At 32.2% G+C, this 18,151-nt stretch overlaps 2 protein-coding genes across 2 annotated transcripts; both read left to right on the forward strand.

The window, feature by feature from the left end:
- Window positions 1-915: 915 nt before the first annotated feature.
- Window positions 916-2,272, forward strand: LOC137816178 (zinc finger protein GIS). Its single transcript, XM_068619259.2, has one exon. The coding sequence runs from the start codon at window positions 940-942 to the stop codon at window positions 1,744-1,746; it is 807 nt and encodes a 268-aa protein (XP_068475360.1). The 5' UTR covers window positions 916-939; the 3' UTR covers window positions 1,747-2,272.
- Window positions 2,273-17,201: 14,929 nt separating this feature from the next.
- Window positions 17,202-17,951, forward strand: LOC137816179 (dirigent protein 22). The gene has a single exon (XM_068619260.2). The coding sequence runs from the start codon at window positions 17,305-17,307 to the stop codon at window positions 17,881-17,883; it is 579 nt and encodes a 192-aa protein (XP_068475361.1). The 5' UTR covers window positions 17,202-17,304; the 3' UTR covers window positions 17,884-17,951.
- Window positions 17,952-18,151: the final 200 nt, after the last annotated feature.

Below are 18,151 nucleotides of genomic sequence, written 5' to 3' on the forward strand. Positions count from 1 at the left end.
CTTAGATAGGGAGTCTTAACTTTATACTCTCTGAAAATATACTTCAATGTGAACAAATTATTGATGTCACTTCATCTAATGATAATAGCAGATAAAGTCTTCTTTCTCATCACCTCAGTGTTGGAAATCTTAAAATTTTGTTGTAATTATGTTGTGTTGGAGAGATGTTTGAATACCTTATTACATTGCCATATGATTTTTCTTTTAATCCTCATTCCAAGAACAAATGATTAACAAAGAATGGGGTTGAAGTAGCTTATAAACTGAGCAATATATAAACTTGAGACCTTATACTAGAGCGAGAATCCACACCAACATGTGTCATCTCCTTGACAATTCATCCCATAGTCAATTGAGATGAAAAACCCACTACATAACTACTTTCACCATTATTAGAGGAGGAAAAAGTCACAACAACTTCATTCACACAGATAAATACTACCACAACAAATATTTAGTACAAATTTAAATAGAGATTTTAATCTTAAAAACTCTTAATTTGATGTAAAACCCCGTATTTAAACATTCCGTATAATAAGTATAGAATTTTACTTAAAACGTAGGATGTGCGACATGACAATAAATAGTTACAAAAATGTTATTACACTTTTTTTTAAATTAAATTTTCGGAAATTTAATATAAAATCACATTTTCCATGTGTTATGTGAGATCTTCATAATTGTTATATCCGTGGTTATATTTAGAAGATTTATTTAAACACATATTATTAACTCTGAATAAGAATAATGTAAAGAAGTATAGAGCATGAGAGTTGATTATGATAAAAGGGTTTTATAATTATTAAAAAATGAAAAGATAAAATGTGGTTCGAAAGAAATGACAGTGTTGGGGGTGGGTCCCAGAGATCGGTTGTGCCGGTACTTTGAGAAGCCGAAGCCATTTTCAGATTTTGTGGCATTGTCAGGGTTGAGTGAGAGATGCAACAGCCGCCCCAAAGTAGTCCATATATCAGACCCCACTCTCCTTCCACCCCATCAATACCACTCCTCTTCTCATTTTCTCTTCTCTTCATCCCTTTGCCTAACATGAACAACACTCCCACCCCCACCCACGACTTCATGAACGTCGACTCTTTCTCTCAGCTCCCCTTTCTCCGCCCCTCCCCTCCCTCCAAAGATAAACCCATTCGCCTCTTCGGCCAAGACTTCTCCCAAACCACCCACACCCTCACCAACAACCACCACGCTGACCACAACACCACCAACACACAAAACGCCGAGCCCTCCCGCAGATTCGAGTGCCATTACTGTTGCAGAAACTTCCCCACTTCCCAGGCCTTAGGCGGCCACCAAAACGCCCACAAACGAGAGCGCCAACACGCCAAACGACACCTCCACTCAACCATGCTCCATTCCACCCTCTCCGATCCTTCCACCTACGCTTTCACCAACCCCACCTTCACTTCCTCCGCAATCTCTTATTCTTCTCACCCAACTTGGGATTCTACCGCTGCTCGCGGAAGCTTCTACGGAACCTCCCATTCTCACCAGCTTCAACCCATCAACGGAAGCCCCTTGGGCTTGTGGCGAATCCCCAACGCCACTGCAACCACTCACGCCCAGAGTAACCCTATTTTATACCACCAACGCCCGTCGCCTTTGCTTGCTGGCCAGAACATGGTGACCACTAGGATGGGTCCCTCACCCTCCGGCTCGCAGAACCGGTTTGGTTATGACCTCAAACCCAGCGTAAACGACCATGTGAGTTTGGATCTTCATCTGTAACATCCATTTTACACACTTACACTCGCTCGTATACATCTCAATAACATCTCCAGCTCCCACTGGCTCCGGGTGGTATATATATAATTTGAGAATTTTCATCTGTTATTGTCGGATCTTTATGCTCATCAACCAGATTCTAATGATGATTCTCGTACTGTGTTCATATGATCTTCTTTTCCTTTAATTATGATCTTCTTAACACCTCATGAACTTTTACACTTTGGATTTTTTTTTTCATCACATCTCAACCTTTTTTTAATACCCAAAATGCAAACACTTTATCCACAGTTATTGTTCCGTTCTTCTTGTACTCCATCATATTAAGCACAACTTTCGCCTTTCTTTCTATCTGACTACGGATATATTTCTTGGCTGTCCCAGGTCTACTTTCCTAATCATTTTCATTCTCTTCTTTATCTCTCCTTCTACTTGCTCTAATGATTAAAAGTGGTGATTCATTAACACTTTTCTTTGTAAATTAATTCACCAATTATAATATCTACTATTTATTTCAATTTTTACATTATGTCACTTCCAATGCTATTCTCTTTATTAGATGTCCACTAAATTATGGTGTCCACTAATCATTTTTAAAGAATAATGTGTCAAAAAATCAGTTTTTTTCTTTAATAATTTTCTAGATATATTTTTATTTTAGATTAAAAAATTATATATTTGATATTTCATTGTGATTTTTATGTTCTATAAGAACTAATCGTAAATATATTTTTTTGTGGGTCTAAAACATTACTTTTAGTAGTCTTATTCGAGTCGTTTAGCTTTTTACGGTTAAAAGGTGACTCCCTTCTTCCACAACAAGGTAGATGAGGGAGACAGTAAAATTGAAGGAAGATTTTTAGATATATGGTATTATGGTTTATTATATAGATATAATTAAGCCAATCTTTAATCATCGTATGTAATACTTCTTTTCAATTTATTGTTTTCAAACCGGTATCTGAGTTTATTCTTGATTTAATTTGTGTAGTTAACGAACTAATATTGAGAACATGTAGGGACCACAATATAGTCCAATAGCACATAGAGAATGGATATGAAATGATTCCATGTATAGAGATTGATTTGATTGCTTTTTCGCATAACAATCAAACTAATTAAAAAAGAACATCATGATAAAGCTATGATTAAACTTAAAATAATAGCTTTTGCAAAATCGGATCTAAATAGTTTTTGGGTATCTTAAAATTGACTAGAATCATATGATTTTCAGTTAAAGGATTATAAAGACATATAATTTAGAAACCAATAACAACAAAACAAAGTTAAATCATTTTAAAAAGTTGATTATTCATTAACGACACAAACAACGTACTTTTTTGGTTTATATATGATCAACTAGTTCTGAGTTTTGTAACTATGAAACTTTTTAATCAATATGTGCTAAGTTCTACTACTTTGGTTTTGCATAGTGACTCACTCACTCACTCACGTCACTCTCGGCCTGCACTAGCTGAGAAAATTGTCCACTCGTGTGGGGATCATGTAAAGCGTTCAAACAGTTGAGCGCGCATGAACATTTTGTCCGAACACACGTGTGCGTAATTCTTGCACGTTGCCGGACAGGTATAGTGCCGACAGAGGTGGGTTCAGATTGAATGCTGTGTGGACAACGTTCGATAATATCTGCTAAAGTTTTGCAGATGAGAAAATGATATTTCATTGCCATTTGCTGGCACCATCGCTCTCCAAAATTAACATCCAACGTCTTCATACTACACCTTTATGCTCCTTTTGTTCTTAGTCAGTTCTTAGTTTCCAGTGCATTATAAGGAGAGAAAAAGACATGTGGATGTCTTTCTATCTGCTTTTTATGTCTTTTACTCTTTTATGCTTAATTAAACCTCTTTTCTATGAGACCTAGGGCTTAGGAGACAAACTACCCAATATATATCGTATTCAATTAATAAACACTCAATCATATACTTCTCTAGCTTTCTTGCTCTCTCTATAAATCTATAAATGGTAGAAGCGACATTTGCAAGAAGATGTCAGTCCTTGTTCTGGTGTTCCTTACGGTTAATTTAGGTTGACTGGATTTGACTCAAAGGGTGCTGTTATTTTTTTTTAACCTATGTATTATTCTCTTACGGAGGAGAATCAATGATTAATTAAAGGACGTAAAATGATGGAGGAGAAATGATGTAATGGGTAGGTGATAATTGAAAATTGAAGTGACGAGTTAATTACTAAGTTGATGAGTAAACGTCCCATACTAGGGAGACATGGGTCACTTATTAATGTCTTGTCTGCAAACGCAAATTAATTAAATCTCATCATTCAGGGGCAGTGATAGACTGAGGGCTTTTGACTTTAAAGTGACAAAACCAACCCCTTAAGAAAGGGATTTATCAAGGAACAAATGAACATGGTAGTTAGACTACCATCTTTATTTTCAATCTTCTGTACGTTTGCTTTTGTGTCTGATATATATACATAGTGAGAGAAAGAGATGTTATTAGATGGCTTGGATTTTGGTGGTGCTCATTTCAATGAGTGGGGCTAGGAGATTCCTTCTCCAAGATATGGAGGACATCTATGTTTCATAATAATAATACTTAACCTAGCTGCTTCAAGAAACTCATTTGGATCAAATAGTAATAATAAATTATAAGTTTTAACTTCAGTGTGATCATTGTAAAAAAAAAACGACCTAAAACTTTGATAATCTATTACTTGACAGCACAAAATTTATGACAACAGAAAGTACCCAAATTTGTACCTAACACATAAGAGAAATTTATTCTTTGATACTTACATTTTTGTCTTATTTTCACTTTACAACTTTTCTCAATAATAAAATATTATATGTAATTAATAAAAATAAATATGAATAAAATTTTAAAATAAAATAATAATATCCTTATTTATCAAATGAGGGTAAAAAAACAGTGTCAAAGTTTCATCCCTTTTTCAAACAAAAAAATCCCACGTCTTTACATGTTATTTCACTATAAAAAAATTATAAAATAAAAATTAATTTAAAAAAAAAATAATTAGTTCATGCGGACTCGCCCTGTGGTCAGCTAGTAAAAAATGCAGGACAAGCTCTCAATCCATTGACCCATTGTAATCCGTCCCGCATAAATGATAGATTAGCTTGCTAAAAAATAGGTTTTTTGAAATACTATAATAACATTGCGAGAACAATATAATTTTTTACATCTAAAAGATGTTTGTTTATAATTGAAAGGAAAATTAATCATCAAATGCGTTCAGATTTAATATGGTATTTACTGACAAATCTACATGATATTGGTACAAGTATTTTATTACTCAACTTAAACTTCAAAATTTAAAATAAAATAAAACAGTATTAAAAATGCAAGACTCAACCAAAATCGTATACAACTTATATGTTATTTTAAATATTTCTACACAATTTTTAATTAATACAATTAATTATTACTCAAATCACTATATAATTGTTTTCGATTAAATTATAAATGGATTAGTAAAACTTCTAAAGAAAAAAAAATAGAATATTTGTGTGTTTCTTTTTGTAGTTAGGCTAACAACTAAATATAATTTTCAATTCAAAGGTATTACGTTATATTGAAGATAAGTATTTCTATGATACAAATTTATTCTATTAATATAATTTATATTAAAACACTTGTAAAAGTCTCGCATTACATTCAAACAACTATTCTCTCTTTTTGATGCTTAAGTTTAATTTTTTAATTAGTTATTTTTAATGTTTTTTAAATGAAAGAATATTGATATTTGATTTTTATCTTAATTAAATTATTGATGCTGGAATATGTTTGAAATGAATTTTTTTTTTTAAGTTTGATAGTAACAAATAGGTTCAATTTTTCAAAAGCAAAATGTAAAAAATATTTTCATTGAATTTCTAAAAAATAACAAATGCGAGCTAGCCCACAAACCCCGCAGGCTGACCCTTATGTGGGGCAGGACAAAGAATCCAGTCCACGTTCATTAATGAACGTGGGGCAAACCAACCATGCCCACATTTTACGGGTCAAATGCAAGGCGAACCTATGCGGGGCGGGTCAGCCCATTTTGCCATCTTAAGTTGACTAGATTAAATACTATTTTAGAGACTAAACAAATATTGATATGTAAAATATTTAGTAACTAATTAGATACTTATTTAAAAATTAATTTATAATTTTTTTAGTAATAAAAATAACTTTAAATATCAATAATTTTATAATATTTTAAATAATATATAATTTAGTTTATATAGTGATTAATTATTTTTTTCTCTAAAATTGGTTTATATTTAATTATTTTTTTTAAAATTTTATATAAGCTTAAAAACAGTAATTTTGAAGTTATTATATATATATATATATATATATATAAATAGTCAGTTAACTCTTGTATTGATATATTACAATAAAAAACAGTTCTAATACAAAAATTTAATTTTATTTAAACTTGGTGAGTGTTTAAAGTAATTGATTATTGGTCTTTAGTAACTCTGAGGTGTAGAGAATTATACCATTAACATTAAAGAAGTCATTAAGAATATTTTAAATTTATAGAATAAAATTAAAAATAAATAAATAAGAGATTCCTTTCAAAATTAATTATATATTAATAATAATTTATTCTTTTAATAACTACACATAATAATTATTAAAGATTAATTATCTTAAATCCAACCGAGTTGGAATAAAATCAATTAATGAATGAAATGAAAGTTTTTGTAGGGAGTGAGTGAGAATATATCCACCGAATAAGGATTACTATGCTGCATTACTGACATTTATTTAATAGTTTCCTGCAGAAGTAAAACGTATTAATTCTCACTGTGAGTTTGAAATGTGAGTTTTTGTAATGCTGAATTGTGAGTTTGAATAATTCTCACTGTCTAGAAGCCTTTATTAACCAATGGCAAATTTGCATTGATCTAGGATTCTAAGGAACCTCGTGTGGTGACTTCAATAAGCATCCTTGTGTGTCACCATCATTTTAAAACTTGGACTAAATTAAATAAGAAATAAAGCTCTACGTAATTTACAATGTCAAAGATGTATAAATCATAAAATTATGAATGCCAAAAACGCATTTAAAAATATCTGTATTTTCATCATTTTGTTAGATATCTCTAATTACCCGCTTATTAGATGAAATAGAAATGTATAGAAAGCTTTTTTACTCATGTAATAAATATATATTAATCCTAGAAAAAAAGTTAAATATAGTAAATTTCGGTGTGCGTATATATTAAATATAGTAAAAAGTTATATATATATTTCCACAAATAATTAGTTAATTAGTTTTTTTTATAATAAAGTAATAAGGGTATATAACAATGATATAGTAGAAATTACTCACATATTTTTTTAAGTGAAAAGTTATGATGTGCTAAAGTACATAATTGATCAATGAAGTAACAGAAAATCAAAGAAAAGTATAAGAAATAGACTAGCCCAAAATTCATGAAAGACAAAATATAATTTGCTAAGCAAAACAACAAAAAGAAACCCGTCCTATTTCTAATAAAGTTATAAGCTAGAAAATAGGACAATAGATTTCACCATATATAGAAGAATATTTAATTAGTATCTAACTCAAACTATCGGTATAAGTGTTCTCATCTCTAAAAATATGAGAGTAATGGAAATTAACAGAAAGACAAACAATTATGTATTTTCTCCATTAATTGAGCTTGAACTCACCAGAGACAATAAATTCATTGCAAAAAGTTTAGAGTCTCATTCAATTTATAAAAAGTGTCATTTCATTTTTTCAGTGTTCCAAAACAAAAATGAAATTTCAGCAACTAAAGAATATTTTTAGCCAATAAAATTAGCGAAACTAATAAAGTTGTCTTTATGACCTTTAAAAATATCACTTGAAGCTCCAGGCCCTAAACTACTTTCTCTGAAGTACCATGAGTATTGTGTTTTATGGGATGGCGTGTCATAAAACATTAAAAAAAATTTGGAGCAACTAAAACTATTATAAAAAAATGTTATTATCTATTATAGAAATTTATAAATAACACAAGAAAATTTATAGGAAAACAAAATTACCTACAAATTAACTAAAATAATAAATCTATAAGTAAAACAAGTATAAGTAATTATTAGCTTAAGAGTTTGATGATTTTTTTAAGTGCATTTTTTTTAATAAAAATTTCATGTTAGGTATCATTATGCTACTTGACATCTCAACTAGGCTAACACCTCAAGTAACAACAATCATTTGTCATCACTTGAAAAATGTATTATTAAAAAAAAATACAAAAATATGGGAGACTAGATCAAAACCCATATGTTAACAAAAACGATACATAGGTAGACTATACCTATTAATAAAGAATTCTAAGAACATACTAGATAGAAGTCTATTATACCAATGAAATGATTCTCTATGAATCAATCATAAATTAGCCAACTTATCAGCACACGCATTCCCTTCACGAAAAATATGAGTAACCCTAAACCTGATTTTTCTACAGTAATTAAGACAAGTATTCCATCAATTACGAAGCATCTAAGGAACATTTTTCCTAGTAGTAAACGCAACACAAACCAAGGCAGAGTCACATTTCAGCCAGACATTAGTAAGTCCCAACTTTTGAGCTTCCTCCAAAGCATATATAACTCCATAAAATTTAGCAACCAAAGTAGTTTGTGTTGGGAAAAACGGGTAATTTTCCCACTAAAACAAAACCCTAACAGAGCTACCCGACAAATAATATTGAATAAATAAAACGGAATAATAAAAGAGATAAAGAGGAAAAAACACACCCGAAAATTGTTAACGGAGTTCGGCCTGTTTAGCCTAATCTCCGAGCACAGCAAAAACAACTCCCTTTTATTATTATGAGAGAAGATATTACAAATTGGGATATATAACAGTGAAGGAGAAGAGTTTAATTTATAACCCTCAAACCTCCTTCCCAAACAATGAACCCACCGATGTGGGACTTGGGATTAAGCCAAAATCAACAAATCTCCACCTTGGCTTAATTTCAAGTCCCACCTAAAACAAATCTTCTCACAACATAACAAAAAACAAACTTTACAGTGCTTCAAATTTGCGCCTCCGGGCACCAACTTCAAATGTGCAAAATATTAACCAAGTCTAAACAATATTCAAACTTGGCCCTTGTAACCACCTTGCCTTGTAGCGAACATCTTCTTTATTAGAAAATTCTTCTTTCTTTGCAAATACCCATTTGCACCCAATTGCCTTCTTACCTTTTGGTAATTGTGCCAACTTCCATGTCTTGTTCTTCTTCAAAGACTGCATCTCCTCTTCCATCGCACCCGCCCAATTACCACTCTCTGAACTCAGAATGGCTTTTGGGTAAGTGGATGGAATGTCATCAACAACTGGAAGTGCATAGGCAACCATATCCATGAAACGAGCAGGCTTCTGAATATCTCGTCTCTGTCTTCTAACTGCAATTGGCGCTGATTGTTGTTGAGATTCTTGGGTAGGAACCTCTTCCTCATCTGACTCTTCTTCTGCCATAGGAGAGTCACTTGTGGTATTTCGTGTTGGGATCACCACTGTCGGCTCAAACTCCACCTGCTTCCGCACACACTCCACCTGTTGTGGAGTACTATCAGCTCCTTCTGGATTTACCTTCTTTAACATGGCAGATTCATCAAAGGTAACATCCCTGCTGATAATCGTCTTCTTTGCCTCTAGACACCATAAACGGTATCCCTTCACTTCAGGACTAAAACCCATGAAAAGAGCTTTCTTTGCCCGTGGATCCAACTTTGATTCAATCACATGATAATATGCAATAGAACCAAAAACATGCAAAGAATCATAATCAGTTGCAGGTTTTCCAGACCATACCTCTAACGTGGTTTTGCCATCTATAGCAGATGATGGCAAACGATTGACGAGATGTTGAGCGTATGTCACAGCCTCAGCCCAAAACTCTCTGCCTAACTCAGCATTAGACAACATACAACGAACTTTCTCCACAAGTATCTTGTTCATACGCTCCGACACTCCATTCTGCTGTGGTGTTTTTCTAACAGTGAAGTGCCGAACTATGCCACAATCTTGACATACCTTCAGGAACGGATCACTCTTGTATTCTCCTCCATTGTCTGTTCGGAGAACCTTAATCTTCCTTCCTGTCTGGTTTTCAACTTCAGCTTTCCACTTAAGGAAAATTTCAAGCACATCATTTTTGTTCTTCATAGTAAACACCCAAACTCTCCTGGAAAAATCATCCACAAAAGTGACAAAATAATGCCTACCTCCGATTGACGGAGTCTTGGCAGGTCCCCACACATCTGAATGCACATAATCCAGAATACCCTTGGTATTGTGAATTGCAGTGCCAAACTTCACTCTTCGTTGCTTTCCCAGAACACAATGCTCACAAAATTCAAGTTTGCAAGCCTTCGTACCTTTCAACAATCCTTGCTTGGTAAGAATTTGCAAGGATTTCTCTCCAGCATGTCCCAACCTCATATGCCACAACTTCGTTGCCTCAGCATCCTTCTTAGAGCTAGAAGTTGTTGCCGCTACTGTCCCCACCACTGTACTACCTTGATAGTAATACAAATTGTTCTTCATCACGCCTTTCAACATCACCAGTGCTTCTGAAGTTGCTTTAAGAATTCCATCTCGCATCGTCACAACTAGGCCTTTAGATTCTAAAGCCCCCAATGAGATGAGATTCTTCTTCAACTTTGGCACGTACCGTACATCCCGCAAAATTCTGGTGGATCCATCATGATTCCGCAGCTTGATTGAACCTATCCCAGCTGTCTTACATGGATTATCATTACCCATGTAAACAACCCCGCCATCGAGTTCTTGAAAATCAAAGAACCATTCCCGAATGGGACACATATGATAAGTACAACCTGAATCCAATATCCACTCATCTGGATACGATGATGCTGAAAGCGAGACAATTAAAGAGATATCTGATTCCACGTCACTTTTGCATTCTACAACATTTGCATCTTGTGGAGTCTTCCCTTTCTTCTGCAGTTTTGGACAGTCTTTCTTCCAGTGTCCTTTCTCATGACAGAAAGCACACTCATCTTTGGCAACGACTCGACCTTTAGACTTAGACATCCCTCTTCTCTCCTTTGTTTGGCTTTGCTGACGACCTCTTGCCACCAATGCTTCTTCTGATGTCGTTGATTTGGTTCTCATCTTATCCTGCTTTCTTAATTCATGACTATATAAAGCAGAACAAACAGCATCTAACGACACATTCTCCTTCCCGTGAAGGAGCGTAGTCTCCAAATGTTCAAATTCATCAGGAAGAGATGATAACAACATCAAAGCCAAATCCTCATCCTCAAACTTCACATCTAAATTCAACAGGTCTGCTACTAATTGATTAAACATAGTGATGTGTGCATTCATAGTAGTACCTTGTTGGTAGTCAAATCGGAACAACCTTTTCTTCATCAGGAGCTTGTTCTGACCACTCTTCTTCAGAAACTTGTCCTCCAATGCCTTCCACAGTTTGTGTGCAGAAGTCTCGTTTTTTACAGCGTACTTCTGCTCTCTGGACAGGCAGGATCGAATAGTTCCGCATGCCAACCGGTTGATGATGCTCCAATCTTTCTCCTCTACCTCTTTTGGTTTCTCTCCTTCAATAGCAATATCAAGACCCTGCTGAAAAAGAGAGTCCAAGACCTCTCCTTGCCACATGCCAAAATGTCCAGTGCCATCAAATATTTCCACCGCCAATTTCAAGGTGGACACCGGGAACCTCGACCATGATGAAGAGGAGCCCGACACTCTGGATACATCCTTGGCTTCTTCTTCTTGATTTGCCATTACAAACTCAAAATATAATATTCAATATTACAAATAATTTCAAACAACCCAAGGCGAACCTTCGGCTCTTGATACCACTTGTTGGGAAAAACGGGTAATTTTCCCACTAAAACAAAACCCTAACAGAGCTACCCGACAAATAATATTGAATAAATAAAGCGGAATAATAAAAGAGATAAAGAGGAAAAAACACACCCGAAAATTGTTAACGGAGTTCGGCCTGTTTAGCCTAATCTCCGAGCACAGCAAAAACAACTTCCTTTTATTATTATGAGAGAAGATATTACAAATTGGGATATATAACAGTGAAGGAGAAGAGTTTAATTTATAACCCTCAAACCTCCTTCCCAAACAATGAACCCACCGATGTGGGACTTGGGATTAAGCCAAAATCAACAGTTTGAACGTCAAGAAACGCAGAGAAAACTCCAATAAACACTCCCATACTCCCACGGAAAATACCTCCACAAGTGGCAAGACCTGGATAACCCCTAGCAACCCCATCAGTGTTAATTTTAACTCAACCTGGTAAAAGAAACTCATCTAACATGAAGAGGACGAAGAACTTTACCAGTACGAGTATTAATACCAAAAAACTTAATCACACTGAAATCCATCATATCATTCTTCATTGAAGCTTTAGACAATTTCCCCACTAGATAAGTTAAATCTTTAATAACTGAAATAGCCCTAGAAACCTCAATCTTATCCTGAAAACGAGCATAATTCCTTGTAAATGCTACATTTTCTTTAATTTGAGTGATTTTTAATGTCTATCTTGAAATAAAAAATATTTAAGTTTTAAAAAAATTATAATATAAAATACATTAATCTAATTTGATTGACAATATACCTATCAATTGTCTTCAATTTATAACTTTTACTATAGAAGTTAACTTAGGGGTTTAGGAATTGAAAAAATAAGTAAAACAAAACTTGAATACACAACCAAATTGGTAAAAATAATAATAAAAATGAAGAAAGGTCAATTTATAAATTGAAGAACCAAATAGTTCTTCTAATCATAATTATATAAAGATTAAGATTCAAGTTTCAACAATTAATTAATTAAATCAGTTATAAAAATAAAAAAAAATAAGGTATCATTTAATCTAATAATTGTTTAATTATCAGAACTTAATTCCATGAATTGGTCATAAAAAGTTAAGTCTTTATAGATAAAGAATAGAAAACACAAATAAGAGAAGAAAATGAAGAGTCAAATTCGAAAATTAAAAAATAATTTCTGAAACTGAAAAATAAACAGATGATTTTATTCTAAGTGTTTAGAACACATTTTAAACTATATATGCTCTGAATTTTGAAGTAACTAATTAAGTACATAATTACAAAATTCCAAAGAAAAACAAATTTGTATGGACTTCTTTATAAAAAAATTCAGCAAATTTGTCTCAACTTCTAAAAATTGTAAAAAGAAATAGAAAACTCACTACAAGAAAATCATTAAATAAAAACTGATTTTAGAAATTAAAATAATTAGTTATTATTTGATTAAATTAGAGACCATTTTATAAACTAATAAAATTATTGGTATCTAGAGTAGTTTCTATTATTAATAAAAAATTATAAAATAGTTTCTAAATTAGTATCTAATCATTAGCTACCAATGTTTTAGCTACTTATTACTTTATATTCTAAATTAGTTTTTATTAATCTTTTATAGACTAATTTAGAAACTAAAATATTAGTAGCTAAAACTTAGGTGGCTAATTTAAATACCAATTTAAAAATCATTTTATAAATTTTTATTAATAATAGAAACTACTTTAGATACCAATAATTTTTTAGTATCTAATTTAGTCAATATAGTGACTAATATAGTGACTAAGTATTTTTGGTCTCTGAATTTAGTTGTTATCTAGTGATTTTATTATAGTGACTCCAAATCGAGTTAACAATATGTCTATTTTAAAACCCTTAAAATGTAGAATCTAATGCAACTATAATCAACCAAAATAAATATAAACAAAAATATTTATGTCAAAATAGTAAACAAAGGTCATATTAGTTGAAAACACAAAATTAATGTAAATATGTTTTTAATCAGTATGGAATAGATATATATTTAGATGAGAAACTAACACTAAAAAATTATTAAATATAAATTAATTTTAGAGACAAAGGTAAGTTACTATATTAACTCAATTAGATATTATTTTATAGACTAAAAATTTATTGAATAAAAATATATTATAAACTAGTTTCTAAATTGGTATCTAACTAACTACTAAAGTTTTTTAGCTATCAATTACTTTTATTTATATTCTAAAAGTTGATAGATAAAATCTTGATAGTTAATTAGATAGCAACTAGTTTATAATATTTTTTTATTAATAATAAAAACTATTTTAGATACCAATAAATTTTTAGTTTATAAATTAATATTTAATTTAGTCAATATAGTAATTAATTATTTTTTATTTTTAAAATTAATTATTATTTAATAAAAAAATTTATATTGTAGGGTATCTGAATGTACATGTCTAATGATTATTCTAATTGATTATCTACCATTTTCATAATCAAACATTAACCCTCAAAGAACTCCTTACCCATGAGTTATATGCCTACAAAACACAAACATATTCATAAGATTTATCCTGTTGTAACCTTTTTCATTTTGTTAATGCAATGGAGTTCCCTTATACTGCTTTAATCCCATGCTTCACTCCTTAATCCTTTGTTATGAGTTTAGCCCCGTTTACTTTGCAACAGTTTTTCTTGATGCTTTAACTAATACATGTGTCAACCAAAAAATGTTGCATAGTTCCAGTTGTTTTTGCCACCATTACATTTATTATAATTGTTGCCTTAATCATATATTTTCTCCGTTGTCAACTGAAATTGGGTCTTTTTACCACAAAATTAATGCTCCAGCAGCCAAGGATTCATATTCTCTTATTTTTGTCGTTGTTCATATCACGATTTCAAGGTTGGATTATATTTCTGTGCTACCTCTTGCTCTTGTGTAATCTTAACACATGCAAAATTAAACACACCACCACTCCTTGAACACAATATGGCTATATTTTCGTGCAAGTATTCTTTGCACCTGCAAAATTAGATAGACCATCATTCTATGAACACAAATAGTTAACACTCATTTTCTCTTTTCCCTGTTCCTATTCTCAATTCCTCCTTTTTACTAGTCTAAACCTGTGATATTTTCCTCCATTCCCCTTCTTTTCTAAGGACATCTCAGTGTCACAGTGACCTCTTGATGAGAATTATTTTTAGCAGAGTACATATAGAGTGATTTCAGTAACTTCTCCTCACTACAATATTCTCCGTGTTTAGCTACCTTTTCCTCTATTAAGATTATGCTTACTACATAGACTTTGTATAGACTTTATGCACTATTTCGGATATAAACATCATTATGAATATGAAATTTTTGCCTTAAGATTTGTTTACAATCCAGATCAAGCACTTATTTGAGTCGAACAAAAAAAATTCTCCTCTATGCCTACTCTTTGTCTTCCTAAATAATATATTGTTTCTTAATTTCCAAATATTCCATAACAGTGCAACGCAAACATATCTCCATATTATATCTTCTTTGGTATTCAATTGATGTAATGCAAATTGTTGGAGTTTCTTAGGTAAGGGGGTGTTGTGTTGGACTTATATCAATCCACTTAATGCACATAGATACCACACTCTCATTATAATATTGCCTTGAAAAAATAGAGGGTTCACTGTTTCTTCATTGGTTTCACACATTACACATAACTTATTGCCTACCTTCACCCCTTTCCTCTGATATAAATTATCTTTTGTGACTACCCTATTAAACATAAATTTCCATGCAAAGTGTTGTACTTATAAAAGTGTATTCAAATTCCATAGCATATTATATGTTTGCCTTTTCCCCTATGGTTCCTTATATAATTGAACATATCCATATTCTACAGTAAAAATTAGGGACTCACTCCCCTCCTCACCCATTTGTCCTCTCTTTGTTTATACGTAATACTACTCGTTGGTTCTTGTTGTAATGCATATACTCCTCTCTCAATCAAAGTATTATCTCTTCCATTTCATTCCCATGTATTCTCATTCTAAACACCCATTTCACCAACCTCCTTATTTAGTTAATTCACATATAATCTTGGATATTTATCTAACAATATTTTATCACCTATCTTATCATTCCATAATCTCACCTAGGATAGGGGTGGTCAAATTCTTTAAAATCTAATCTAGATCCAATCCAAATTCAAATAAATGGATTAAATTTAAAATCCATATCTATTTTAACTTGATCAAATTTATTTGAATTTTTTCAAATAATTTAAAGTGGATTAAATTTAGATTAAATCCACTTTGTAAATTAGATTAAATTCACTTTGTAAATTAGATTAAATTCACTTTGTAAATTAGATCAAATCCATTTCAATTAGATTAAATTCAATTTGTAAATTAGATTAAATCGACTTTTGCCCGGGCCAACTCTGTTCGAGTTTGGCCCGGACTGAACATCTCGACTTTGGCTTGGACCGAATCGGTTCGACATGGACTTGGGCGGACTTTGCTCGACCTGGACCCAGATTGATTCGACTTAATCAAGGTTGGGGCCAAGTCAAAATGTAACCCAAAATTCATTTTGGATAATCCAAAAATGTATCCAATCTACATCTAATCCATATCCAATTAAATGGATTGGACTTAAAATCCAAAAATATGGATTTGGATTTGAGATCCATTTAAATGGATTAAAAAAATATGGATTTTGATAATTATAGATTGAATTTGACAATTTGGATTTTTTGCCCACCCTTAATCTCACCTTACTACCTATTTAGGGATCATCATGTCCAATACTTAGATTTCAACACTTTCTTTCATAGACATCTTGTAACATCCCAAAAATACCTCTAACTATTATAATACAAGTTCTATAGATTTGTATACAAACTTAGAGTTTTTTAAAAAAATTCCTAATACATGATTAGGACTTATAGAAATACAAATATTTACAATTCATAACTCATAACCAGAATCTAAAGCCTTCCAAGTTCTCCAGCACCTATATGATCATATGCTTGTGTATATACTACCGTTATCACAATTCAAACACAACAAGAAAAACAAGGGTAAGCTAGTGAAAGTAAATTAAGGTAAGAACAACAAGCCCTAAACACTAAACCTTAAACCCTAAATCCTAAATCCTAAACTCTCTTAATTTTGTTTTTACTTATATTAGAGTATGGAAGAGAAATAAATTTACATTTAAAACTTATTTTTTAATTAATTGTTCATATGTGATTAATACAAGTAAAGTAATTCAGGAAATCATCATAGATTTCATTATTTTTTACAATAAATAATAATCAAAACTTTTGATTCCACGTATATGTAAGAAAATCATCATAGATTTCGATACTTATTAACAACTAACAACTATTGAATTTGATAATTTTTATGTATTTTAATTAAAACTCTTTACTGTTAGTTCAAAAATGATACATTAACCATCTTGTTTCAATATATAACCATCTTGTTTCAATATACAACTTTATTTCTTCGTTTAAATTTTTTATTTTATATAAAATAATAAAAATATTATTTTTTATATCAAGATATATCATTGCTCGGATTAGTTATATAACTTTGGATGTAGATGGTTGTTTTAGTTGTCAAAACTATAACTTTTGTTGGGATAACTGTTCTCCCAGTTCATTGGTTCCAATTCTGCACTTTATAAATTGCTGATAGAAAGTTAATTCCTCACACAATTTACTTTTCCCTCTCATTGCAATGGCCAACTCCAAGAGCCTCATAGCCATTTTCACCATCATTGTTCTTAACCTGCTCTTCTCATTGGCTGTCGCAAAATCCCCTACTTTCTACGGAAACCTATCTCCCAAGTCTTTGGGACTCAAGAAAGAGAAGCTCAGCCACCTTCACTTCTTCTTCCACGACATTGTCAGCGGCCCAAACCCCACCGCCGTCAGAGTGGCGGAGGCCGCCTCCACCAACTCTTCCTCCACGCTTTTCGGATTCATAGCGATGATCGACGACCCATTGACCGTGGGCCCCGAACCTGGATCCAAACTCGTGGGAAAGGCCCAAGGAGTATACGGATCTGCGGCCCAATACGAATTGGACCTGTTGATGGTAATGAACTTCGTGTTCACGGAAGGTAAATACAATGGCAGCACGCTGAGCTTGTTGGGGCGGAATGCGGTGTTCTCCACCGTGAGGGAAATGCCAATCATTGGAGGAAGCAGGGCTTTCCGGTTTGCACGTGGGTATGCTCAGGCGAAGACTCACACGTTTGATACTAAGACTGGGGATGCTGTTGTTGAGTACAACGTCTACGTCTTCCATTATTAACCAACCAGTTCTTGATGATATATCATCCTTCTACTTCTTATTCTCTCATGTTTCTCATCTTTGCTTCATTGTTCAATGCTTTTGAAAACAAGAAAGTATTGCTTTAATTAAATATTATAAGAAGATGGTTTAATTAAGTTTTATATTAAATTTTATAAAATCTTGTGTATCTTATGTATCTTAACATCTGAAGAATCAATCTATAACCAGATAAAGAAACAAAATAATAAATATGTCAATTGTTTAATAAAAAAATTAAACAGCAAGT

The sequence above is a fragment of the Phaseolus vulgaris genome, chromosome 1 (genome assembly GCF_051622355.1).
Source record: "Phaseolus vulgaris cultivar YP4 chromosome 1, ASM5162235v1, whole genome shotgun sequence".
Lineage (NCBI taxonomy): Eukaryota > Viridiplantae > Streptophyta > Magnoliopsida > Fabales > Fabaceae > Phaseolus > Phaseolus vulgaris.